The sequence below is a fragment of the Oreochromis niloticus genome, linkage group LG3, assembly GCF_001858045.2.
Source record: "Oreochromis niloticus isolate F11D_XX linkage group LG3, O_niloticus_UMD_NMBU, whole genome shotgun sequence".
Classification (NCBI taxonomy): domain Eukaryota; kingdom Metazoa; phylum Chordata; class Actinopteri; order Cichliformes; family Cichlidae; genus Oreochromis; species Oreochromis niloticus.
The window spans coordinates 54,471,909-54,498,839 of NC_031967.2; the positions used below are offsets into that span (position 1 = coordinate 54,471,909).

The following is a 26,931-nucleotide window of genomic DNA, read 5'->3' on the forward strand; positions in this document are numbered from 1 at the left end:
GCGGAGAGTGCTTTCAAGCGTTTTCCTTATAAAACGCTGTTTTCGCCGTTTCTTCCCGCAGTAAATATAAACAACGATAGTATTCAGGAAAAAAACCAAACATTGCATATTTTTTTATCATAACTCTGGTTTTACGTGGCCTATCAACACAATTTAAAAACTGGTATAAAGTCCACACTTTTTCTGTCAATTGTTCCGTCTGTCCTGCTCACATCTCCAATGGTTGTACACGTTGTCATTAATGTGGCTTCACTGCACATCAGCCACGCCGCTTTGCCAGCTAAAACACCGGTGTCGGCACATATTTACTTTAATTTCAATTCAGGTTAGAATTTTTTTTGTGTGCGCAACGCAGATTTTCTGTGCGCAGAGACCGTGCAACAGTGCACAATTGCGCACGTGCGCAGCTTAGAGGGAACATTGGTGGTGAGTTGTGGGCGTTTCAAACCAGGCTTTGGAGCAGTGTTTCGGAGGCTCGACACACCGTCAAAACATCATAAACATATCAAACTTACCATTCTCGGAAGAAGAAGAGAGAAGAAGAAGAAAGCACAGAGTTGAGTCAGATGTTTCTCGTGGAAGTTGAGCACGGATGACCAGCGCCCCGATGAAATTTCTGCTTCTTTCTTTCAGGTAACCGCATTAGTGAAGCCCACTTGTTACCTGTCGTATTTTGTCAGCGATGTGTAACATCGGTAATGCTCCGTTGTAAATATCAAAACAAACACGTTAACTTTCGGTAACATTTGTTATAGAGTCCCTTTCGACTGTAATGGCGGCGTTACGACCATCGACTGTCCTGACGGGAGTATTTATCTTCTATCTACTGGGACATCTTTACTGTGAAGGTAACCTGGGTTTAAACATCTGCTATCCTTGTAATGTGTGGAGTTTGGAGGTTTATATAGTTACTGTAACAGTTCGTGGATCGATGTAACCCTGTAATGGTGAACGTCACAACTTCTAAGTCGAAGTCTAATTCGAGTCGGTTTCACTTTCACTTCGAATGGCGCAGCTGCTGGATAAAATAAGTTTAAAAGTGGAATTTTAACTTTTAAACTTAACAGTAGATTTGTTTTAGAGCTGAGTGACTACCGCAAAGCAACTTTTTAGCTATAGAAATATACAAATACAAGCCATTTACCATCGATATAAAATCAAAGACCAATGCTCCACCCAGAGGAAAGTCACGTGATTTATGTGCATTTCAGCCATTTGCCGTAAGAGGCCAGCAGGCAGTTACAATATGTGGGTATAGGGCAGGGGTCTGCAACCTTTTACACCCAAAGAGCCATTTGGACCCGGTTTCCACGCAAAAGAAAACACTGGGAGCCGCAAATACTTTTTGACATCTAAAATGAAGATAACACTGTATATATTGTTTTTTATCTTTATGCTTTGTGTGAACAACTGAGGTGTGCTGCTTATGAAACCCATGAAGTGCTACAGAGAAAATTACATTATATTTATGTAATCAACACATTTTGAACTCTTAAAGAAATATAACAAAAGGAAAGACACCAACCTGAACTAAAATGATCCATGTAGCAAACAAAAACTGTTGTCAGCCGCCACCCTTATATCGCCTTTGGGCTGTTGGAGCCTTGACCTGACTCTTAAAAAATAATTGGAAAAAAGCACTATGCTGCTGAAAAATGAAAAATAGATATTTGCAAAATTCTGCCTAAATATGTATTTTACCTGGTTAATGCGTGCGGCGGGGCGTGGTTTGCAGCGCCGCTGCAGGGGAGGCAGACGCACCTGAGCGACACCCGCAATCACGCCTCGGTGCCTTTACGTCTGCGCTATCTGTGCTGTGTTGGTGGTGGTGTATGTCGGGCTGTGAGCTGAAAAGCTACAGCCGGCTGTATGCGTACAGCAACCGTGTGTGAAAAGTGCTCAATAAAGAGATGCTGAAAAGCATGTTCATGGAAACATCGTCGGGTCTGCCGTGATTTGTTTACAATGGGACTTCTGCTCCTGAACCTCTGCGCACAGAGTCCGCAAATCGGGGCTATACGAAGTCAGTTTACGCAGGACTGTAAGCTGTCATCTGTGAGGCGTGAGCGGTGTTTGTCTTTAACATAGTTCACGGTGGAGAACAGCTGCTGACATAATGTGGATCCGAAGATCCATAATTGGCCTACCTGGGGTTGAAAGTCTCGATAAATGCACGGCGTTTCCGGCGGGTATAGCCTACCGGCTTCCGCGAGTGTGACTCTTATTTTGAGCGATGAAAAAATAATAGAATATAATTTTATTTTTATATTTCAATATCACAATAATCTTCCAATTTAGAATTTTAAAAAGAACTAACATAAATAAAATACACTTCAGCTAAATACTTCTAATTTATTTGCCCAAACCACGGGAGCCGCACTATAAGGACTAAAGAGCCGCATGCGGCTCCGGAGCCGCGGGTTGCCGACCCCTGGTATAGGGAGACCGAGTAATAAATGCATTTATCCAAAATAGTTTTTTTTTAATATATCACAGTGAAGTGTATGTAGTTATACCTTTGTATGTATATTTCTAAGTGAAAAATGGAAAAAGGAAGTGTGTATTATCACTAGTGTTATGAGCGCTAATTTTCACAGACGCAGATGCTTAAAAAAACAAACAAAAATTAGAGTGCATGCTAAACACCAGTCAGTTTTATTTATTGCTGTTTTGATGGAATATAAATAATATTAATATGGTCTTATAAATCTATCAAATTAATTATTTTCTACCTGCCAGTTTTTATTCACAGTGCTTTCAGTAATGCCTTAAAAACACAGACTGGAAATAATCTTAATTAAAAAAAATGTAAGTAACAGACTGAGTGCTGTTCAAAGATGGGTCAGTCTGTGAGATCAAAACAGTCCTGTTTTAATGACCCGGGTGCTTGGAGGGGTTTGTTTCCTAAGAGGGGTGCAGGGAGGGATGGAGATGATCAGCTTGTCCAAGGTGGGGGTGGGCTATCACTTCATAGGCCTGCTTGATGTTATTGTACACATGTTACACATCCCATGTTGTAATTTCTGTGGATTTTGCCTCTAATTAATTAAATTTTTCTAAAACTATATTTTTTGAGACACCACTATTCACAGGTAGAGTCTGTTTTTCTTAGGGCTTAGGAAAGTTTTAACACCTGTCCTGCTCCTGTAGGTGAAAAAAATAGCAAACTGGCATGTCATTCCACCAGCTACATATTGAGACATCTCTTATCTTGTATTATTAGAGCGGGAACATGTGAACTTCCCAATATCTTTTCTCTAATATCCAAACCGTCTATTTCTCTTCAAAAAGAGTTGTTGACAGTACACCACAGTGAAACTAAGAAACCAAACTGTCACGGCTGCCGAGGAGAGCCGTGTGGTGTTGTAGGAAAGGAGGACCCAAAATGCAGGCAGTGACTGATGATTCGAGTGACATTTATTTACAAGTGGTGGAGTGGCAAAACAGGCAGTGAGGGAAGAGAATAAACAGAACAAACCTAAACTGGGAAAACTAAATGACAAACCGGAGAACATGCGAAACGGGGAGAGAGGCAGAAGAGAATTTACAGAGCAGACCTAAACTGGGAAAACTAAATAACAAACCAGAGATCATACGAACGGGGTGAGAGGCAGAGAGACGCAGATGAGGAACAGGACACCGAGGAACACAGAGTACGCAGACTGACACGGAGTAACACAGACGAACCAGCAACAGGCAGGAGAACACACAGGGCTTAAATACACACACCAGTAATCAGGGGATGAGAGACAGGAGGGCAACACAGCTGGGAGAAATCAGAGCTGACGGGACAGGGGAAACGTAAACTGAACACACTCACATCAGACAGAGACCTTCACAATAAAACAGGAAACTCACAGACACAGAACCAGACAAGGGGTGACAGACAGATTCACAAGCAGACAGTGTGACACCATGGACAGACGGAGGGAACACAGAGAAGTGGGAGCAGGCAGGCACAGAACAGAAACCTAACAAATGGCAAATCACAACAGAATACATACTCGGAATGAACAAAAGCATAAGGAAACACAAAACACTGAGTTGGCAGGCTCAGGACCATGACACAAACAACCAAATAAAAGTTAAGGAAGTAAGGAGAAATAAACAGAAGTGTTCTGGTCCTGTAGCTGAGGCAGGTTGCAAACTGACTGCAATACAGTTGGATCCATAATTATTTGGACAGAGACAACTTGTTTCTAATTTTGGTTTTGTACATTACCAGAATGAATTTTAAATGACATGACTCAGGTGCAGTTGAAGTGCAGACTTTCAGCTTTAATTCAGGTAGTTAAACAGAAAGGTACATAAGAGATGCATAAACATGTGAGGAACTAAAGCATATTTTAACACGTTCCTTTCTTTTCAGGGGCTCAAAGGTAATTGGACAAATTAAATAGCTGTCAATAAAATGTTCATTTCTAATACTTGGTTGAAAACACTTTGCTGGTAATGACGGCCTGAAGTCTTAAACCCATGGACATCACCACATGCTGGGTTTCCTCCTTTTTAATGCCCTGCCAGACCTTTACTGCAGCTGCTTTCAGTTGGTCTTTCCAAGTATTCAATCCTGAGTATTCCTACTATCTGTTTCTCTTCAAAGAGATAAGACTACACCACCATGAATCCTAGAAACAAACCCCCCAAGCAAGGATTTAGAAACATGCAGAAGTAACAGGCAGTGTGGTGATTTACGCTGTGCGGACACCCTCGCACCCATCAGTGTCACCCGAATTAGAAGAATTAAAACAGAATGGTGATGAGAACATACATGAGTCCAGAAATCCAAACTGACTGTAGGTGTTGGGGGTGGGGCTGAGATGGTGGTCACATCGTGGGTGTGATTCCAGACAATAATGTTCATTGCTGTTTTTGGTCAGTACACTGCAGTGAATATAATGGGACCTTAAGAGAAATGACTACTTGGCTGTTGGCTGTCCACTGTACACAAAGGTGTAACTAAAGCTTATGCTTGTTCTATGGTACTGCAGATGTGTCTGTTTCCATAGGTAGGGCATTTGCTAACAGAGAGGGGTGTTTCAGAGGGATTTTCAACCTTTTAGTCAGTAGGACCAAGGCTCTCGAGCACTGTACCACTCCAGCTCCATTTTGCTGACTTTGTGGAGTATTTTTTTTTTTTTTAAAGAGCTAAAAACATTTATGTTTAATCAGGCCTTCTGCTGACATTTTATTGTTTATGTTTTTAATTTTACTCTGTCATTCTCTATTGATGTTGTGTTTTTGTTGTTGTATATCACTTTGTGACTTGTGCTTGTGAATATAAATACATTTTATAAACTTCCTTTCATTATTGAGCTGTTTGATATTCATCCTCTCAGGGATTCAAATCTGTGCAGACATTATTTATTAGTCCTTCCTGGATTTTCAAGCAAGAGGAAATTAAAAAACAAACAAACAAAAGCAAAACAAAACAAAAACCACATTAAAAACAAATGGGTGCATCACAGTGGCTACATCTACATTTAATACAGAAACATATATCATCACTGCTTTAAAAACATAAAAACATATAATCACACACATAAGCATGAATGTAAATATGTCACCAGTAAAGCTTCGTTATTCACTTATCAACTCTCATACATATTTTTCTTTTTCCATCATCTTATCATCCTTTTTGTGATATGTTCAGTTTAAAGTAAGAAGACTGTTTGAATTATTGCATTGAAATTAAATATTTTGTTAGAACTGTGTTACTGATTTTTCTTCCTTTTTCTCATCTTTTCCTTCTGTAGGCCAAAAAGAGGTCAAAGTCAGACGAGGAGAAGATGCCACTCTGGAGTGTTACGGTCCCAGTGGTGCTACTGACATACTGTTAAGGTGGACCAAACCTGACCTGCAGACAGAAGATTATGTCATTTACTTAAAAGATGGTCATTTTCAGGAACACCTCCAGAATGACTTGTTTAAAGGTCGGGTGGAGCTGAAGGATTCAAAATGGATGACGAATGGAAACTTCTCAGTGATTCTCCAGAATGTCACCATGGAGGATTCTGGAACATATGAATGTGAAGCAGCATACAACAATCAGCCAGTTCAGCTTTTGAACAGAACCAGCCTGATGGTAGAAGAACCAGGTGAGTGAGTAGAGTTGAGTGTGTGTGTGATCAGAGGTGAAGCTGCTTCCTGGTTGTTGATGTTTGTTTCTAAAGATGTTGTTGATGAGACTTTGTAGAAAGCAGCTGGTCTGAGTGATGTGATCAGAGTGCAGTAGATAATGTCTGACAGCAGTTTGAAGAGGAAATGGATTCTGTTCTGTTCTTCACTCATCACCTACCTGACAGCTGACACCTCACACCTGTTTCTCACCTGCAGGTCAGACAGGAGGACAAAGTGGAGATGGAGGGGAGGAGGCTGGAGTAAAGGAGAGTGGTTCTGTTGGACTGATAGCTGGTCTGATAGTTCCTGCTGTGCTTGTTATTGTTGGTGGTGGTGCTGTTTTTATCTACAGAACATATACACTGGAAAAAATGGCCCTCCAAAAACAAGAAAAAAAAACTTAATACAAGATATTTTTTGCTTGAAATAAGTGAAAAAATCTGCCAATGGAACAAGTGAAAATTCTCTTGACAAGATTTCTTGAAATAAGACAGTTTAATAAGCCTTGCAAGATCTTGAAATTAGCCGGAAAAACTCATTCTTAGCTATATTTTACTAGTGTTGTGAAGTTTGTGTGTCTCATAATAAGTTTGTGACACTCAAAAGTAGCATTTTCCCCTCAAAAGTAGCTTCTTTTTTTTTAAACCTTCCAACATCACACTCTTTGTTTTAAGTGTATATAACTTATTTTGAGTTCTAAAATGTGACACTGTTCTAGATTTAAGTACAACACCTTACTTAAAATAAGATTAGAAACTGGCATTTTGAGACAAAATTTATGTAAGTTAGCATTTTTTACTAGTATTTTTGTAATAATTCTCCATTTCTAGTGCATTTACCTTTCTATACAGCAGTAATACTGTTCTAGATTCAAGACATTTACCTACTACTTATAAGACAAAAAAACATGAAAACTATAGATTTGCAGAGCAGCAACTTTATTGGTAAAGCCCCATAAACAGAGAGGACTGCATTAAAGAAGTCATTTTGCAGTGACTTTTTGTTCTGCCCAATCTGGCCCTTAATACACTGCTAAAATCTGTGCATTGCACAGGCACAATTCAAAGCACAGACAAACACACTGCTAGACATACTAAAACTGCTCAACCTGTAACATTTGTTATTAATATAAAGTGTTTTTATCATTTAAATTAAAGGTCCTGGGCTATATTAACATGGACATTTGACAACATTCTTCAAACAATACCATTGTAAAATTATCATTAAGGATGCACAGAGCCTATCCACTGAATACACTGTAGCCTAAACTCAACATTAAAAAAAAAAAAAAAAAAAAAAAAAAAAAAAAAAACCTTTAAAATCAACTAAAAGCTAGGCAGTCTCTGCACTGCACAAACCAAACATAAAATGTCGGCATGTTCGCCGATATTATCGTGCATCCTTAATTATAAAACTGGGCTAACCTGGCCAATTTCCAAACAAAAATCAATCGCAACCAACATTGACTGTAGTAGCCTTGGAAGGAGAGAAGAAGTGCTTTCCTATAGTCCACATCTTAACCACACTGGCTCTACTGGCCAATAAAAGCATTCCAGTCAGCCATGCTCTTCTTGTAAGATGATGTGAGATCTCGCTCATTGATTTTGTCCAAGAGAACCTCCGTCTGTATGACGGAAAGCAGAGTGGCTACACACTTTGGGTATGTAAGATGTAGGGTATAATAGTAGGCCATAAGGTATAAAGCACCCTCCGTAACCTCGTCTTTTGGAAACGTGGTTATTGGCACATCTCCTACCGCTAGGATGCAGTTGGACGGACTCGCGATCAGGACTGGGCAGGAGAGAGGACGTTTCATCAAATAGGTATTAGGGTCTTCTTGGTCCTTTAACACAGACAAACTTTTGTAAGGATTATGCACTTTTGTTTCAAACACATAACTAAAGCTAAATTACAACAAAAGTTGAGGTTCTGAGAAAACACATCTGAAATTGCTACTTTTTAATTATTCTCGATGGAATTACTGTTCACATATGTCTAGCCTTCCTGAAAAACAGAAAACCAAGGCTACATTAAATTAGGTATCATTGAGGTGATAAAAATGTGCTACCACGTAATGCATACATGTTTGTATTTACTGGTCGCAGCGATCTAACCTGTGAGAAACCTCATTCCAAAAATGTGTTTTAGGTGCCTTTGAAGGCTTAGAACATATAGTTTGTGAATATAAAATACTTTGGCACTCATCAGAAGAAGCATTTTTTTAATACTGTTGTCCCAAAAAGAACAAAAACAAAAAACAACTGCTACATTTTACACAACTCACCTCAAGGACATGCACCAGAGCCTCACTCGCATCCCGTGCCCTCTTTGGAGGAGCAGAGGTGGATGGGAACAGTGATGGCAGCACACGCAGGATCTCAAGAGCCTGTTCAGCTGTACAGAAAAAAGAATCATCTCATTACCACACTTAAACAAAATCCTCAAGATAAAAAAACAAACAAAACAACAACAACAAATATTTGGCCAGTGATAACCGTCATGGATTGAAAAGGTGAACAACAAGACACTAGCACATGAAAGTTAAAGCTGTAATCCACAGTTTAAGCTTGTCACAGTAACCTAATAAATTGCTAAATTGTGTAGATAATTGTTGTATACTGTGTTTATAGTAGGCTAATATGACTTATGCTTAAATGCTAACTATGCCTACATTGACCTACATTGCATTAATGTTAGTCTGTAAAACTTAATGCTGAGGAGGGGAGGGAGGGGGAACAAAAAGGGATTTATCTTACATTTTATGTTGTGTAGGCTCACTGATTAGTGAGCCTACACAACAATCTTTCCCTAAACTGGCCTGTTGGTTTTTATTTTTAGCCTTTTGTAGCGTTGAGTCTGTTTTCCCTGCGCATAACTAGTAAAGGTGCGGCTTTCAGCTCCTTCAAGAAGGAGAGGGGGAGTGGGGGATTAGGCCTTTAAAATTTCAAATTCTCCTCCTCCTGTCCTCAGTGGCATCACTTTATGGACCGCTGCTTTAACATGCTTAAAGATCCAAACTATACTCTGATGACTAATAACACCAAAACATCATTGCTTACCTTTATCCATTCCCATTGGGGGCTTCAGCGTCTTTTTCCATACACCAAAAAACTGCACCTTCTGGCAGAAATCTTGCCATCTTCCCTTCAGTTCATTGACGAAGTTGCCATTATCTTTATCCAAAATGCGATGAAGCTCCTCCATCACCTATAAAATATTCAGCATACCAATACAAACATGTCAATGCATCACTGAGGAGCAAGAAGTTGGTATGATAAACATTGTTTGGTTTGAATCACGTGTATTCAACAATGACTTACATGTCCAATGTCCTTGAAGCAAGGATATGCTTCTAGAACCTTTTTGTGTCTGTCCTCCTCGCGAATAGTATTTGAATCAATGAATGCTCTTCTGGCTGAAAATTCCAAATCCAGGAGCTGAGAGACATCCTGGTGGTTTGGGTTTTTTATATTAAACAAAGTTTGTAGGGTACTGTAGTGTTTGGCCAAGGTTGCTGGACAGTGGGTGTCTGGACTGTCGATATCTGCAGGCTTGTTTGCTGCAAGACACAAAATTACATAAATAATGTCTCTCACTTTAAAAAAAAAAATCTTATGTCATTAAAATGACAAATGTCAGAAATATAAAACATAAGTCCTTTTAATCTGTTTAAAAATAAAATTTGCATACATTACCCTTTAAAACCGACACTGTGACCTCATCCAGTCCTTCCATGCTGTTAGCCTACTTAGCACACTAGTTAGCTTTTTTGTCGTTAGCTTGCTTCGTCCAGTCACTGTTCGGCTACAACGTTACACAATACAAACACACCAAAACATTTAGAACTTTCGAAAGGAGTGTAATATGTACAAAGAAAATGAGCACTGTATAATACATTTTAACTTACTTCCAATGAAACACGGATGCAAAGAACTCTCGGACAGTAGTGGCAGGCACGTGTCTGCATGAACTTAAGATGTCCACCAGATCATTCACGACAGCCAGAAACGAAGTTCGTCTTCAATTTGCCTGACATTTCTTTGGCCCAAAATCCTAAAAGGATGATTCATTGGTTTTTAAACCAAACAACTGTCTCTGTGCATTGCAAAATAACGTTAATTATTATAGGTTAAAAAAAAATAATTTAGTTTATCCCCCACATTTACGACAATTTAGCAGGCGCGTGTAACCATGGTAACGAGTTATTTTATGGCACAAATGCAGCCCGCGCTACCGAATGAAACATACTAGCTTCCAACATGATTTGGCGTTGCTTTATATGCTACGTGTTTTTAGCATTGAGTCTGAGACAACGTTTGAGTCACATTAATACCATGCACAGCCGCAGCCCTGACTTTCGCGTGGTGTGTGGAATTGATGGCTGTCCGAGTGAGTACAGAGTGTATAACTCCTTCTACTATCACGTAAAGCGGACACACGCGCGTCACCTTCTCGGAGTGGAAGCGGATGAGGAGGAAGGATCAACCCGCCACGGTTTACCTGAAGCAGGTGAAAGGACGGCTCCAATCAACCAAACTAACGCCAGTTCTTCAGTAACTGACGAGGGCTCAAGCATCCCCACACTAACCGTAAGTTATTTTAACAAAAGCCGGAGAAACGAGCTGCAGAAGCTGTAACATAATGTTAGCATTTACTTTGGCTGATCCAAGTACGTCCATTAAATGTGTTGTTTTTGACAGATTCATGTTGTACTTTTATTTTAACAGTGATGAGTGTCGAACTAGTTGCTTCGCTAAATTAAGTAACTCACCTGAAACGTAAATGAGAGCTGTGGCAGAAACGCAAAACTGCAGTCTTGTCAGACAGTGTTTTTTTCAGTCATCCGTTCGCTCCGGTGAATGCATCCAAACTTTGCAGAAAGTCCTATTAGTTTTAAAGAAAAGTTGATATATTGTTGAAATATGTGTTGAAATCAGCTGGTAAAAGCCAGTCAGCTAACTGAACCTATGTAAATAGGTTTACATAGGTTGCTATCATGTTTACATATAATATGTTCAAGGTCCACTTAGAGAATGACTATTAGGCAAAGCAAACCAAAATGAAATGATTTGTTCAGAGTTACTGTCCAAAAAAATTTAAACGCACAAAAAAATACTCATCTTCACATTAATAAAAGCATTAAAGTCAATATTACTTTTATTGTCAGTATTGCTTATTTTTTTTAAAGGTGAAACTACTAAATATAACATATTTCAAATTGTCAGCAACTTGTCCGACAGTAAATAACTGACATAAGTAATTACTTTCATACAAACCAATCAGTAAGTTATTTTGTATATTTTTTAAATGACTAATCAGTTATAAATAACTATTTACATTTCCGAAGTAACAGCAAGACTACTAACAACATTAACTGTTACTTTTATTTCTAAAACTATCTTTTGTTTTTCTTTTCTTTACCTTTTCTTCTTAGTAACTCTGGAGGTTATGTTTTTGGTGGCACTTGTCTGACTGTTAGCAAAATAACTCAAAGTTATGGACAGATTTTAAATTTAAAGAAAATGTCACAAATGGGCCAATGAACAAGTAATTCAATTTTGGTTGTGATCAGGCATGATCGAGGAATTTAAACTATACTGTACTGAACTCTCCATGTGCTTTGCTAGTCTTATTAATCTATTATCAAGTACTGCTTTGTTTGTCATTTTAGTTGTCATTTTAAAAGTTCAAATTAAAGACATCAGTCAGTAAAATACATCTACCTTGTACCTTATGGGCATGAATCTAGCTAACTAATGAATGCAATATTGTTTGGTGATTGCTACCTATCAATGCAATTATTTATTTCTGTTTTAATAGATATGTTTTTGTTATTCTGTTTCAGAGTGGATTTCAAGAAGATGGAGAGGGTCACCTGAATCTTGACTTTTATAAACATGCAACTGCATTTCTTCTTCAAGCCAAGGAAACTCATCGACTGACACAGGTAATTTATGCCATTAATTTTCCATTGAATTGTATTTCATTGTTAGAGAACCTAAAAGCAATTTGCTTAACTTATGCTTAACAGTGCTCAAGCTATAACTTGGGCACTGTTCAGACCTGGCATCCTGAATGATCTGATCATAAATGGACAGCTTTAGGTATGTGAGTGAAACACCTGACATTAGAATGTGTCTCCATGTACTTCATGGGTGACCACTCAGATCTCACTCCCCCACTATATATGGAAATAGACATGTATGTTGCATCCAAAATCTGCCTATCACTATATTTCCTTAGCATGAGCTAAGAATAGAAACAACATAATACACACAACACAAATTTTCAATTTGCATTTCCACCTATGATCCGATTCCTCAAAATGCATTATAATTAAGTGAAAACAAGGTCTTAACGTTGCATAAGGCATTATTATTCTTTACAACAAAAAAATTGGGTGGTAAAATGGTAAATGGCCTGCATTTGTATAGCGCTTTACTCAGTCCCTAAGGACCCCAAAGCGCTTCACACTACATTCAGTCATTCACCCATTCACACACTGGTGACGGCAAGCTACATTGTAGCCACAGCTGCCCTGGGGTGCACTGACAGAGGCGAGGCTGCCGGACACTGGCGCCACCGGGCCCTCTGACCACCACCAGTAGGCAAACATGGGGTTAGTATCTTGCCCAAGGATATTTGGCATGCAGCCAGGAGCAGCCTGGGATCGAACCACCGACCTTCTAGTTAGTGGCTGACCTGCTCTACCACCTGAGCTACAGCCACCCACAGGTAGCTTATTTTGCTCATTGCATCTCACTAACTTTATGTAACTGAAGGGTTCCATTTTCAAAAAGTGTGTCTCTTTGAGTTTGCATGTTGACTGTGTTTTCATATGAATTTTGTAATTAAGGATTTTCCTTTGTTTTTTCCTCTTCCACAGAGAGCTGTTAACCACATCGTGAGTGGAGTCCAGCAATATCAGGCCGTATTATTGGAGCACCTAAAACAAGAAATGAGTGACATGATTGAGAGACATTCTGGGGACCTGGATCAACTAAAGAGTGATGGAATAGGGGTATTTGACCAGTTTGTTGACCCTTTCACTCAAATTGCTTCCACCCATTTGCAGGACAAGACCATCAAAGAACTGTTAAAACCAGTTGAACCAGAGATTATTGTCACAAAACAAACAATCTGTTATTCGAAGCGTGGAGACTCCAGAGTTCTTGCCATTAAGGACCATTGTTTTCATTACATACCGTTGGTGAAAAGTTTGGAGCAGCTGCTATCACATCCAAGAATACTTGCAATGATTGATGAGAGGCCAAAGCCATGCAAGGATGGCTTTCTTCATGATTTCATTGATGGAGACATTTTTAAGTGGCACCCACTGTTTATTAAAGTCCCAACAGCATTACAGTTGATTTTATATACAGATGAAATTGAACTATGCAATCCTCTTGGATCTCAGGCAAACAAGAACAAGCTGTTATTGATTTATTACACCTTAGGTAACATCAGCCCTAAGTACAGATCAAGACTTCCTGCTATTCGTCTGCTTGCCATGGTAAAATCAAAAGATCTTTCCCGTTGTGGTATAGATGAGATATTTGAGAGGATTAACCGTGACTTAATTGAGCTGTGTGATGGTGTCCAAGTTGTCACTGCAAGTGGTGAGAGGACAATTCATGGGGCACTCATATCTGTGTGTGGAGACACTCTAGCTCAGCATGAAGTGGCTGGATTTAAGGAAGGAGTGGGTTTTGCCTACAGTAAATGCAGGCACTGCGAATGCCACTTTGAAGACATGCAGGAAAAATTTAATGAAGATTTGTTTGTTAAAAGGACCATGGCCAGTCATAACAGGCAATGTAATGACATTGAGAAGGCAAGTACTGACTTTCTGAAAGACAATCTAAAAATAACGTATGGTATAAACAGGAGAAACACGTTAACAGAATCTCCTCACGTTGATATAATCAATCAAACCCCACAAGACATCATGCATGTTATTCTTGAAGGCGTTGCCCCATATGAAATCAAATGTGTTTTAAAGAATCTTGTGCTTTCAGGGCAAATGAACTTGGATTCATTCAATAGTGCAATTCTGTGTTTCCCTTATTCTCCTGTTGATGTGAGGGATAAGCCTTGCCCCATATCTGTCAGTACGCTGTCGTCAAATGACAATAAATTGAAACAGTCAGCTGGGCAGATGCTGGTTTTCTTAAAGATCCTTCCATTTCTTATGGACAAAATTGGAGAAAATCATTACACACAAATGCTACGTAACATGTTAGAGATCATAAAAATTCTGTTTTCACCTATTATTGCTGTCTCAACTCTCTCCAGACTGAAGCTTTTAATAGAGCTGCATTTAAAACATTTCAAACAACTGTTTCCAGATGAAAATATTATACCTAAACAGCATTATTTACTGCATCTTCCTTCTCAGATTAAGGCTCTTGGTCCTACAGTGAGGCATATGTGTATGCGCTTTGAGTCAAAACATTGTTTCTTCAAGCAGTGGGCTCTGAAAAGTAGTTTTAAGAATATTTGTAAATCTCTTGTGAAGCACAACCAGCTTTATGAATGTAGTCAGAACGTGCATGAGAAACATCCCATTTTTTTTCAAGTGAAGTCGACATGGGTCCAGCCTCTGAGGTGAAAAATGTTCATTATGTAGAAGGCAAGATTAAAGACTTCATTGAGCAAGTTGAACATGTAGTTTCTGTACAGTGGATTATGCTACATGGAAATAAGCATTCATGTGAAAAATCTTTGGTTATTTCTGATGTCATAAATGATGCTCCAGAGTTTGCACTTGTTAAAAACATCTATATTGTAAATGCATCTGTGTATTGTTTTGAATGCCAGCCTCTCTCTACAGTTGGGTGGAATGATCAATATTTAGCTTATGAGGTAGAAGTTCCCTGTCTAGCTCAGGCAAATATTTTTGTGGATGCAGGAAATCTTGTTGACTATACAGCATACCACTATGTAAACTTTAATAACAGCAAGTACATTCCAGTGAAGTATGATCTCACTGACATAATCAAACATCAATCTTGAGTCTTTTGTGAATATGTGGGCTGAAATAATGTTTTTAAACATTGGCAAAAAATTTATTGTTCTATTGACTTTTTATTTTACTTTTGGCGCAATCTGTTCAGTGCAACACAACTGAGAGGGAAACAATTTCAGTGTTTTGCCTCTTTCAATGTCACATTGATATGGTTTGACTGGTATGTAAGAAAAATAAATACACTGTGCTTAAGATACTAAGACTCATAATAATGCAATGTTGGGCATGTTATTAATCTGCAGTTCTCAATAAAGTAGATTGGATGTCCTGATTCAAGTTACGTCTATTTCTTGAAACAAGATGATACATCTTTTACAAATAACACAGCAGCTTAAAACATTTATGAAATGCCAAAAAAGCTTGTTTCGTGTGATATATGACTCAAAATATGTTTTTAAGAGTTTTTCACTTAACAAGATATCCAAGATGCACTGTCTAAAAACAAGTTCCCATATCTCACTGAAACGTTACTCTTTAGCTGATTATGGCTTATTTTAAGTGTGATTAGATATTTTGACTTGAAATAAGACAAATATACTTGGTAAGATTTTGCGTTTTTGCAGTGTAGACGTAGACAAAATCCAGATTACCAGCCCCCTGAGGATCAGGGGCTTTGAAATTTTATCAGTGGCTTCCAAACTGAACTGTGAGTCCTGCTGCTTGTTTCAGATTCACGAATAGCCAGTTCAACATTCAGAGTGACTGATGTTCTGAAGGCAGACACAGTTAACAATGTAAAATTAAATTATGGATGATGAAATTGAAGTGGAATTCAACAATTTTTAAGAAACAATGTTTTTTTTAGTCTTAAAACAAAACTAGTCATAGTCATGAAAACATTGATCAGTCAGGAGATGAAAAGAAACCTCTGACCTGTTGAGCCATTCAATGCAGCTTTAATATGATCTGGAATCTTTGGTGGCAGATTTCCTTTCTCATGTATTGATCACATATTTTACCATATCACTGTAACTGTAGATTTACACTGTCACCAGTTGTATGCATGCCCACGACAAATGGGCCTTATGCTCTATCACACCTACACACACACACACACACACACAGAGTGGGGCATTGTAAGTTCATGGGAGACGTTAAACAGATAGCGAGACTCCTGCTAATGAGGGATATAAATCTTTAGGTCATGGCTAAGCAGAAGGCAAGGTCATAATTCTCTCTCTGTGGGGGGGAAGGTTTCAAGGAAATTTTGAGCTGAAGGTATAGACTCATGTGACATGCTAAGGAATTTTCTTTGTGTGTGAGTTTGGTAAAAACAATATAAGATGAGCAACCCCAAGCAAAATTTCAGAGATCACCCTGGTGTTTGGCTGGGATGTTTCTCTCCACATTGCAATGTGTTTATTAAACCCACTTCAAATAATGTTCACAAAGGGAGTGCTGCAGGTTATTGTGAAAATTTCCATAACAAATCAGTCCAAAGAAAATAAAACACTGATGTTTGGGTGTGTGAATGAACCCACTGCAGGTAACAACAGGTGTAACACAGAAACCTAAAAAAACCCCAAAAAACACTGAAACTGAGTTAAAGTGAAACGTGTCTGAGCCTGTCCCTGTGAAACAGAGTTTGGAGCCTGCATCATTGTTTTAGTCAGAATAAAGTGCTGAATAACCAAATGTTGTCATGACTTCCTTCTACATAGAGGACAGGACATTTTTAGGGCCCAGCAGCTTCAGAAGTACTGAGAGCAGTGGCTGTGTTTGTGGGAGGTGCTTAAATGAAAAGAGCCCAGGCAGCAGGTTTAACAGGTCTTTGCACTCAAACATGAAGTCTGATTCAATACAACCTCGACATACTCCCACAGTATACCATTACTAAGCTACATTTTCAGTTCACTCCTCTGTGAATGTTTTAAAAGAAAACTAAAAACAGTAATTTCTTTCAGACAAAATGTGCTGATAAGGTGGGATAGGAATTTTCCAGACTGCTGTGTCATAATATTTGAAGTCCTGTTTGATTTTTCTTCTCTAGAAATATAAGAGCATTTCATCAGGAGGCACAAACCTGCAGCTTTGTGATTTCATTAATATAAGACAAACATTTAATATTTCACAGGTATATTTGAGTCTAACTGGTCCTTGTGCTTCAAATTTAAACACTTTCATTTAGATTTAAAACATCTACAAAAGTCTGGGGCAGTGAATTAAAGATAAAACATGTTTGTAAAAACAGAGAGTAGAAAAAAATGACGTGATCAACAGCTGAGACAGTGGAAAAACCGACTTCCTTCTACCCGTCCTTCCTCTTACCTGCTCACCTGTGACTTCTGTAAGCAGGCTGTACACTTTAATGTCTGTGCCGCCTGGTGGTCAGTACAGGTACTACATCAACCCCTACCTCTCACCAGACCTCAAACTAAGAGCAAATACACACTTCAAAACTGGGTAAAACATGATTCAGCCTCTGATTATTATCCACCAAGGCTTTAATTATTTGTCATCTAATATTAAATTTTGTTTTAAATCAGTGAGTGTTTTATGATATTGATCTGTTATTTTTTTTTCTCTGTCTTAAATGCTTCTTGGGGACACATGACATAAAAGAATTAATGAATAAAAAAAATTTTAATCTCAAAAGCTTCCTAGAAATGTTTGAGTTATCGCTCAGAAGAGATCGAAGCATCAGCAACATTTGTAGTAGAAAACAACTTTATTATTTTTCCAATGCTTTTTTTGGTTTGTACGTTTCATCACAGTTAGTTGTCGACTAACCAAATTTTTAGAGGCACACAATCACAAATTTAGCCTATTATCATCTTCATTTACACTTTTGTCTTCTCTTTTATCTTTAAAAACAAACGCTAGACTTTAGAAAATAAAACCCACTGAAACCATTATTTGACCTTACAAATCATAAAAAATATTTTCACTTTCAGTTTGGTCAGATTTGTCAACAAGACATGGGTGATGAGATCTGCCCTCAAAATGTGTGTGGTTGTATCTTTTTTCTGAACTTTTGAATCCAATATATACGCAAAATATCAGAATAACTAAGAAAACTTGAACTAAAAGTGATGCTAAACTGCAATGAAAATAAAAGAACATTTTCCATAGGATGGCCAGGATGGAGCTGTGATCACTTTGGGGTGGCATACATGTCTCACAAACAATGCATTGCTATTTAAGCAGCTTAAACTACACACCTGTACAATACTTGAATGTAGGTAGTGTAGCAAAGGAGCACTATGTATTAATAGAAAATAGAACTGTGTATTACTACTGTGCCAAGAAGAGATGCTCAGTTTAGCTAAGTAAGTTTATTACTTGAGTCAAAGTGAAAAAGTACAGGCTCTGTAATGTAGTCAAAGTAAGAAAGTAAAAATGGCTCCTTCAAGGAAGATTCTACTATTTTGTACAAAGAGAACTGAACCTGTGCTATATTAATATAATAATATTACTACATCAGAATACAAATACTATTGTAATTTGAACTATAATTTTAAAAAATGGGGCTAGTTTGTTATGTAGGAGACATGCAGTAAAAGAAAATAACTATTTACTGTTGCTTACAGAGGGCAGAGGGTGACTTCACCTCCACACCTAAACAGAAAAATTAGAACAGTCAAGGTTTAAATTGGGATTCAGCAGATGGGGAACCCTAAAATCTCTTTAGTGGTTCAGCACAGGGAAACAAATCACAACTCATAATTATTTCTAATGTGAGCTTCACTATGTTTTTTTTAATGTACATGATGTGATCACATGACCTGCTGCTTTTTTTGGATTTACACCATTAAATTCAACAAGATGTCAGCAGATGTTTCGCCATCCTGGTTGATTTCCATCCTCTACACTGACGATACACTGTTTATACTTTCTCTATACATTTGGTTTGGTGTGAAGTTGGAATTTGAGACAAAAGCCTCACTCAGATTTGTTACATAAAAAGTCTAGATTATGTTATTGGGACTTCATTACCCAGCAGCCCTTGCTCATTCATGGGATTTCATCCTAACAGACTGTCTGACTCCAAAGCAGAGCGCTGTTGTGAACTGAGTGAATCTCTATTTTGACACTTTAGTTAACTTGCTAATTAATTACCACTAAAATTAGCTCATAATTTGATATTTGTTAATCTTGTTCGGGGTTTGTTTGTTTCCTTAAATGTCTGATGTGTTTTCGAACGTTATATTGTGTGACTGTGTAAAATGGAGGAGTTGTGAAACCATGTTTTTGGTGCGCAGAAGTTAATTAGATGTGTAGTAGATGTGATTGCTGACCTGCCTGAGCAGGAATGATTTCATTCCTTGTGTTGGAGCGCCATCTTGTGGTGGTTTAGAGAATTGTTGAGAATTTATATTCTGTCTCCTTAAAGCACAAATATGATGATATAACTCCTTAAAGTTGTAAAAAACTTTAACCAAGAAAGAGTTTCCTTTCTTGGTTTAAAAATGTATGTTGTGTTTTTAATGAATTTCATTTGGACATCTTAGCATTGTGAGATGTGCAGAAACAGAGCGGAGGAAAACACTGCTCAAGTTCTGAAGATATCTATATTTTAGCATTTTCATTCTGATTGTTATGAAGCTATTGTTTGAGTTCAATAACAGAGATCTGGAATCACTCATATGCCTGTCTGTTTGGGTTGCCTTTCCATTTTCTACATCACTACCATGTGGTAGTGTTAAATAGTTTAAAAAGGAGTCTTTATGTGGCCCTGCTAACAGTCTCCCTTTAAAATCTTTTTATCTGAAGCTCAGTATTTAGACCTGAGTGAGACACTGAGACAGCAAACAAAGAATGTCTTCCTAAAATGAGAAATAAATAAATCTGCAGTCAACGGGTATGAGTTGCTCAGAAAATGTGTTATCTTTTCCAATCTTCTTCTTCCTAGCGGTTTATATCCCGCGACGCAGGGTCCGCTATCTTGCATGCCTTCCTCCACTTCTTCCTATCAAGGGCGACTTCTGGTGTAACATTCACAGCCTTCATATCATCCTCGATTCGGTCCATCCAGCGCTTTTTTGGTCTTCCTTGCGGCCTGTTTCCCTCCAGATCTAATTGCTGGACTGTCTTTGCGATGGAATTTTTATCGCTACAGACAACATGGCCGTACCATCGGAGCCTCGCCTCTTGTCTGTGATCGGTGTCACTCCCCATTGTTTCCTGACATCATCGTTCCTCGCTCGGTCAAGTCGTGTGAGACCCAGAGGCCACCTCAGCATCTTCATCTCCATGGTGTGAAGAGCTTGTTCATGTTTGGTCGTCGCTGGCCAGCACTCTGACCCGTAGAGTGCCACTGGGCTCACAATCGACTTATAGACTTTCACCTTAAGATAGATTGGCATTCTCTTGTCACATAAGACTCCACTCACCTGATGCCACTTCATCCACGCTGTGTTGACACGGAGTCTGGCGTCTGGTAGGGTTTCGCAGTCTGAGGTGACAAGGGACCCGAGGTACTTGAATTGGGCAACTTTAGTCAGCGGCTTGCCGTCGATAGTGATGGCACTGTTGGTCTGGGGGCCAGATTCAAGGTACTCAGACTTCTTGGTGTTCAGGCGCATGCCGTTTTCAGAGAGCCGGTCTTTCCATGCTTGTGTTTGGGTTTGCAGGGCTAGGCAGGTGTTATCTTTTCCAATATGTTCTCAAAACAACTGCAGGTTTGGTTTAGAAGTAAACTAACTGCCTTGTACATTACTTATTGCACAGTGATGCATAAACAGCACATGGTGTGTATCCTCCTCACAGTAGGAATAAGGTTTTATCAATATAAAGCTGAACATGAGCTCTGCTTCAGAAGTAATGCTCTATAGTGACATCTTCATTGTCATTATCCAATCCCTGCTCAGCCTGGTTGGGTGGGGTCTTTACCACAGACATGCATGTAGTTTAAATGATATCAGCTGCTAACACAGGAAAAGTTCAGATAAAGAGACGATCAGCATATTGATTGATTAGAGAATGATTCAGAGTGTTACCTTTGGCTCTGCGTCGATATAAAGACACAATCATGAGAGTGGAGATGAAGTATGGACAGAACATCACTAGGTGGAGTACCACTGAATACAAACTGTAGGGAGGAGGAGTCAGGGAACAGTACTGAGGAAGAGGGGGGAGCTGAGGTGGTTGGTGGGGGTGTGGTTGTAGGTTTTTCTGCAGAGAGAATCTCACCTGATCAGATGAATATGTGGATGAAATAAGGTTACGTTCACACTACAGGTCTTAATGCTCACTTCCGATTTTTTGATCAAATCCGATTTTTTTGTCTGCTTGTTCACACTACACATAAAATACGACAGCAAACGCGCTCTAGTATGAACGCTCAAAGCGGCCCGCATGCACAAAACAAGATGTCACACACAACTTGCTCTGTTTAGACCCAGAGCAAACAGTATTGTTTGACTGATGGCCCTTAATATAAAGACTTCGGACTTTACGTTTCCCAATTTTTGCTTTAAGTTATTTTGTTATTTACATAATAATGTATGTAACCTAATAATTATCCTTATTGCAGTTTTAGAGGAGCGGTGCTTCAAAGGATAGTTGCAGATTTCTGTCAGAATCTGCAGAAAATACAGTAAAAATAAAATGTTCACGTTTCTCCAACGTTGTCTTCCCAACAGTTTCACCAGATGGCAAGGAATCATTCGCGATGTCTTATCGGGCGCTTCTCCGGCGCTGATAATTGGCGTCTGTCTTGTGTCAGTGACGTAAAAGACGGATTTAATGCGAACTGGCCGTTCACACAGCAGTCGCTTTCTAAAACATCGGATATGTATCGAATTCAGTACCACATACGAAAGTGACCAATATCGGATTTGAAAATATCGGATTTGTGCCGTTCACACTGTCATACCATGATCGGATACGGGTCGCACAGGGTCAAAAAAGTCGGACTTGATGCGCTTTCGCCTGCAGTATGAACGTAGCCTAAGAGGTGAAATCAGAGTAAAGCTCCTCACCTGTGACAGTGATCCAGCTGGATGGAGACTCTCCATGACCGCTGATGTCACACTTGTAGAGGCCTTCATCAGACCTGGAAACATGCTGGATGGTCATGTGACCTGTAGGCTGCTTCCTGATGAGGGAGCCATCTTTATAGAAAGCAGCTGGGAGGTTGGAGGGAGCGGTCTTTGTTTTACAGAGCAGAGTGACGTCATCTCCCTCCATCACAGGGAGGACAGGACTCTGCAGGATCACTGATCCACCTCAACACAGAGACAAACTACAGCATTTCATCCATTTACACACAGCTTCATCAACACTAACTCCACACACTCAGCTTACCAGTGACTGTCAGGTTAACCATGTTACTGATGGGACCCTCTCTGGACTCTCACCAGTAAACTCCACTGTCCAGTGGGCTAATGTAGCTGATGCTACAGGAAGAACCAGCTGATCTTCCCCACTCATCTCCACACTGAGTCCTCTGTTGTTTGCTTGTGTTTCTCCTCAGAGTCCATCCAGCAGAGCTGTCGTCCTCCTCACAGCTCAGAGACACAAAGTTATCTTTAAAGACCTGAGAGCTTCTGGGACTCACAGTCAGACGAGCTGAGAAGAACAATAAGAAATATACAGCGCATTATTTCCTTTTTGCAGCAATCAGACACCTTTCAGATCAACTGAAGTTATGAAACTTGATGACTCCTGCTGACCTTCAGTGTTTTGAACTCAGGGAGAGTGGATTATGCAATTTCTAATATTTTACACTCCCATTTAATGCATTAATTTGTAAATGTTTTGAAAGATCAATTTGTGCTGTTCAACAGACTCCATGTTTGGAGCAACAGTGATCTTTGAGATGCTTTGCTACAAGATGAACAACAGCCACAAGGAGCTGTACCCTCCATAGAGATTGATACCACAGCCTAAGGTCAAGGCAACATGGAGGGAAGTTAGCCAACTGTCAGAACTACAGAGAGCTGTGATAAAGAAAGGGGTGGCTCAGAGCAGACCACAGCAACCTCCTGGTACAGGGTCCAGTATCCATCACAGTGGCAGACATTGAAGAAAGGCTGGACAGCCCCAAGGGCCTGACTTGACTAATGCCTACTGGCTAAAGAAGCTAATTGCACTAAATGAGCGCCTCACAGTGTGACACCTACAAATGTATGGTTACAATTGTAATTTCTTTTGAGAGTTTATTGTTATAAAATGACTTATTTACTGAATTATTGCACTGATTCTTAGTTAGGGTTATACAGATGTAATTGCATGTGTGATCCACACAGATATGTGGTCACAATCGTGAGTTAAGTGTCGTGATATATGGAGATTATTATGCATGTTTTATTTTGCTGGTTTATTGGTGTAATTTAAATCCACAATGTCATGTAAGTTCCCTGTTGCCAGGAGAGTGTATAACACTTTGGACAGTAGGGGGCAGCAGCGTGCTTTGGGAACTGAGTCGGGTGCATAGCTGCCGTAAGTTTTCCATTCTGGCAAGACTGACCAGGCGAACGGCAGCGTGTCTCCTGTGTTCACTTTCTCTCCTGTTTTACAGTGTTAGAATCTAACTGGTCTGAAAAAGACATATGAAGCTAGAGAGCTAATAAGAGGACGGCCAACAAAAATGCTGGCAAGGATCGTAATCTGGCTACGCGCCCATCATAGTGGGGCCTGTAACACATGGCTTTGCCACAAAAGGGACGCAACTGAATGCAGTAGCTTGCTCCAAGGCCCCCTTCTGTTTAATGAGGAAGTTACTCTAGACTGAAGGCAACAAATATCTCCTGTCTCTACTTTTTCTGTTGGTACTCTGAGTTGTCAAATTGCATATTTAAAGGCATAAAACCTTGTGCATGTTAGTTCAATGAAAGTTGAATTTTGAAAGAAGTATATTTTCACAGATTCTCTGCTGGTTGAAATGAGAGTTGCTATTATCTAACAAAATGATGGGCCACACTGTATATGTGTTATTTATTCAAAAGTGTAGCTCCTGGACAAGGTTCTATGATTGATAACATAACTTCACCCTGGTCCATTTCTCACTCATAATGTTTATGGACTGTATAGTAAATACTGATTTGGGGAGATGGAAGAATACACTTGTTTATGGTTTTCTGATGTGAAGTATTTTTGCACATGTTAAGATATAAAGAGAGTTTACTAAGATAACAATAAGCAGATTAATCACAGTGTTAATGCTATGGCACAGATATATTTTTGAAACTGGACAGCAGAATTAAGCTATAGTGCATAAAAATACAGATAAAGGGTAATTATTTTATGTATTTATACATCAAAAACAAGATGACCAATTGACTTTAAAATGTAAACTTGATTTAATGTCATGGTTTGTGTTACAAGAGAACGTAAGGAGAAAAGATGGAGGAACATGTAAATGAGCAAAAGATTGGTCTAAAATTCTGCTTAATGCACTGCGACGGAAGAGCCTATAAAAAAACCCCTCATGTCTCCTGTACCTACTTTTCCTGTATAACACAGCTAAAGGCTTGTAACATAGTTTTGGAGATCAGCAAGCTGCACAGAAATTTTCCTGATCCTTTATTTAACAAACCTGAGGCAGACATCACTGTACAGTTATGTTGGAGCAGGAGACAGTTAACTATGGAGGACTACCCTTGCAACTACATAGACACCTTAGCCTAGAGCTGGGAGTGAAACCAGTTAGCGACTTCACAGCAGACATGGGACACTGTAAGCCTGATCATATAGCTTCCCCAAGAGACATTTTTGCTAAGCAGAGAGGTTAAAGTGCATGGGGGTCAGTTTGAGAACATTAAAAATGACATAAGTTACCATGTACTACTGTACGCAAGCAAACTGATGAGTGGCTACATGTGAACCACACAGAGGGAGAGATCATCCAAGGTGTGCTCAGTATTATGAAACTTGAGCAGTTTAGGGATATGTTGATTGGCAAAGATGACTGATGAAAGAGTGAGTGATTCATTTCTGTCATGGTCCCTGTGTCTCTCTGGCTGGCTCACTCTTGGCCACATGTTTGTTGTGGTTGTTTTTTTGCCCTCTCCCTCACTTTCTCTCCACTGTCCCCTGTCTGCCTGGGTGGAGCTCATTATTGGGCTCCTGTCTTTGGCCCATGCACCTGGACTAATTATCTCCACCCGCCGCACATTGACCTAGTTTCCTGGCCGCTACTTAAGGCCGTGGCTCAGAGCATTTTACCACTGGATTGTTCAACGTTCAAGATTTTTCAAGTCCATGAGCATTGGAATTCTTGTGCAGAGCTCTCCAGGTCAAGTTACATTTTTACAAGATAAGAACAGAGCAACTAAGAACAAAAACAGAAATAAAGCATGAAATTGAGAAATTATACTATTTACTATCTACAAAAAACACTGTACAGAGAGGGTGGTAATACACTTCCTAGTATTGCACGCATAAAATTTCACATTTTTACAAATCTGTTTCAGTGAATATATTGCACATTAGTCAGTGATTTTATCCCGCTATACATTCGGTGTTCAATATTTTTTGTTTTGCCATGAGTCTGACAGTGGAGGGGAAGAAGCTGTTGAAAAACCTTGTTCTGTGTTTGATGATGGTGTCTGCTCTGTTGTGTGTCAGATTGTATATACAGTTTTTGTGTCTGAGCAGAGGGTGAACTGGATGGTGTGAGTCCCTGATAATTCTCTCTGCTCTTTTTCAACACCGTTTGTTTGTACAGAGAGTCAATTGTTATGCAAATTGAGTTTGTGTAACCCCAGCAAATTCCTCGTCTTACTCTCCTGTGAATTCTCTAGCGTGTTTTTCTAACTGATATTCTCTATACATAGATTCCCTGGACCCTCCCTGTTATCTTTTCTGGATTCCTGGGTTTAGCTAAGTGGCGTGAAGTGAGAAGGAGCATGAGTGCCAGAAGAAGGAGTGTGGTTTGTGAATAGAAGAGGAGCGTAGCGTGTGTGGACTCCCCTTGGAGCCCTAGACCCTCTGCCCTGCACCTCATATATATTTCGCGCTTTACTAGTCCTGCCTAGGGACCCCAACGCGCTTTACACATCCAGTCATCCACCCATTCACACACACACTGGTGGAGGCAAGCTACAGTTGTAGCCACAGCTGCCCTGGGGCAGGCTGACACAAGCGAGGCTGCCATATCGCGCCATCGGCCCTTCTGGCCAACACCACTAGGCGGTAGGTGAAGTGTCTTGCCCAAGGACACAACGACCGAGACTGTCCGAGCCGGGGATCAAACCAGCAACCTTCCGATTACAAGGCAAACTCCAAACTCTTGAGCCACGATCACCCCGTGATGATGGTAAATAAATCCTTAAACTTCTGTCTGAGTCCGTTCCGTCTGCCTTGACAAGTTCAGTAACTGTTGAGCACCAAGCAACATGATCCTGAGTCACTTGATCAGGATCATGATGACTGGACTGAAGCAGAAAGTCATGTTCACATGAGCATGTACCCCGATAGTGCGGGGCTCAGTTGTGTCCTACATTTTACAGTAGACCAGGGACCACTCTGGGCAACCCACTGGGGGCTCTGTGGGTCTGCCCACATTGCCCCCACACATTTGTTAGGTAAGGCACAGAAGCAGCACCTGCCTGTCGTTCAAGCTTGTGTTTGATAAGGACAGCTTATTTTAAAGTGAGTTGTTTTAAAGGGGAGGAGCTAAAAACAGCTAGTTTAGGACAGAGGATGAATTTAGAGAATGGACCAAGGACCTGTATAAAATAAAGAATTAAAGAATTATGAAAATGAAAACTTTAGAGTGTGACAGAAGAAGGTTACTGACCTTGCTTTGTTGTGCAGCACAGTAGGGAGATGACGGCTACAAAGGAAGACAGCTGGGTTAGCTTGAGGTTTTGCAGCAGTGTGTGCAACATTCAGAG

General features: G+C 39.6%; 3 protein-coding genes and 1 pseudogene across 3 annotated transcripts; 2 read left to right on the forward strand and 2 right to left on the reverse strand.

Annotated features, from left to right (window-relative positions):
• Positions 1–394: 394 nt before the first annotated feature.
• On the forward strand, positions 395–17,987 carry LOC102076888 (uncharacterized). The gene is made up of 5 exons (XM_005464307.4): positions 395–633; positions 756–848; positions 5,757–6,098; positions 6,337–6,478; positions 15,714–17,987. Exons 2-5 carry the CDS (start codon positions 773–775, stop codon positions 15,763–15,765), a joined length of 612 nt encoding a protein of 203 aa, XP_005464364.1. The 5' UTR covers positions 395–633; positions 756–772; the 3' UTR covers positions 15,766–17,987.
• LOC106098112 (uncharacterized) lies at positions 7,038–10,165 on the reverse strand. Its single transcript, XM_019354470.2, has 6 exons — positions 10,028–10,165; positions 9,816–9,924; positions 9,441–9,679; positions 9,180–9,327; positions 8,405–8,514; positions 7,038–7,963 (listed from the first exon to the last, which is right to left on the reverse strand). Exons 2-6 carry the CDS (start codon positions 9,853–9,855, stop codon positions 7,652–7,654), a joined length of 849 nt encoding a protein of 282 aa, XP_019210015.1. The 5' UTR covers positions 9,856–9,924; positions 10,028–10,165; the 3' UTR covers positions 7,038–7,651.
• On the forward strand, positions 10,174–15,383 carry LOC102079611 (uncharacterized). Its single transcript, XM_019354469.2, has 3 exons — positions 10,174–10,709; positions 11,966–12,067; positions 13,007–15,383. Exons 1-3 carry the CDS (start codon positions 10,380–10,382, stop codon positions 14,729–14,731), a joined length of 2,157 nt encoding a protein of 718 aa, XP_019210014.1. The 5' UTR covers positions 10,174–10,379; the 3' UTR covers positions 14,732–15,383.
• A 372-nt stretch (positions 17,988–18,359) lies between the features above and the next one.
• LOC106097089 (uncharacterized) lies at positions 18,360–21,151 on the reverse strand (annotated as a pseudogene).
• Positions 21,152–26,931: the final 5,780 nt, after the last annotated feature.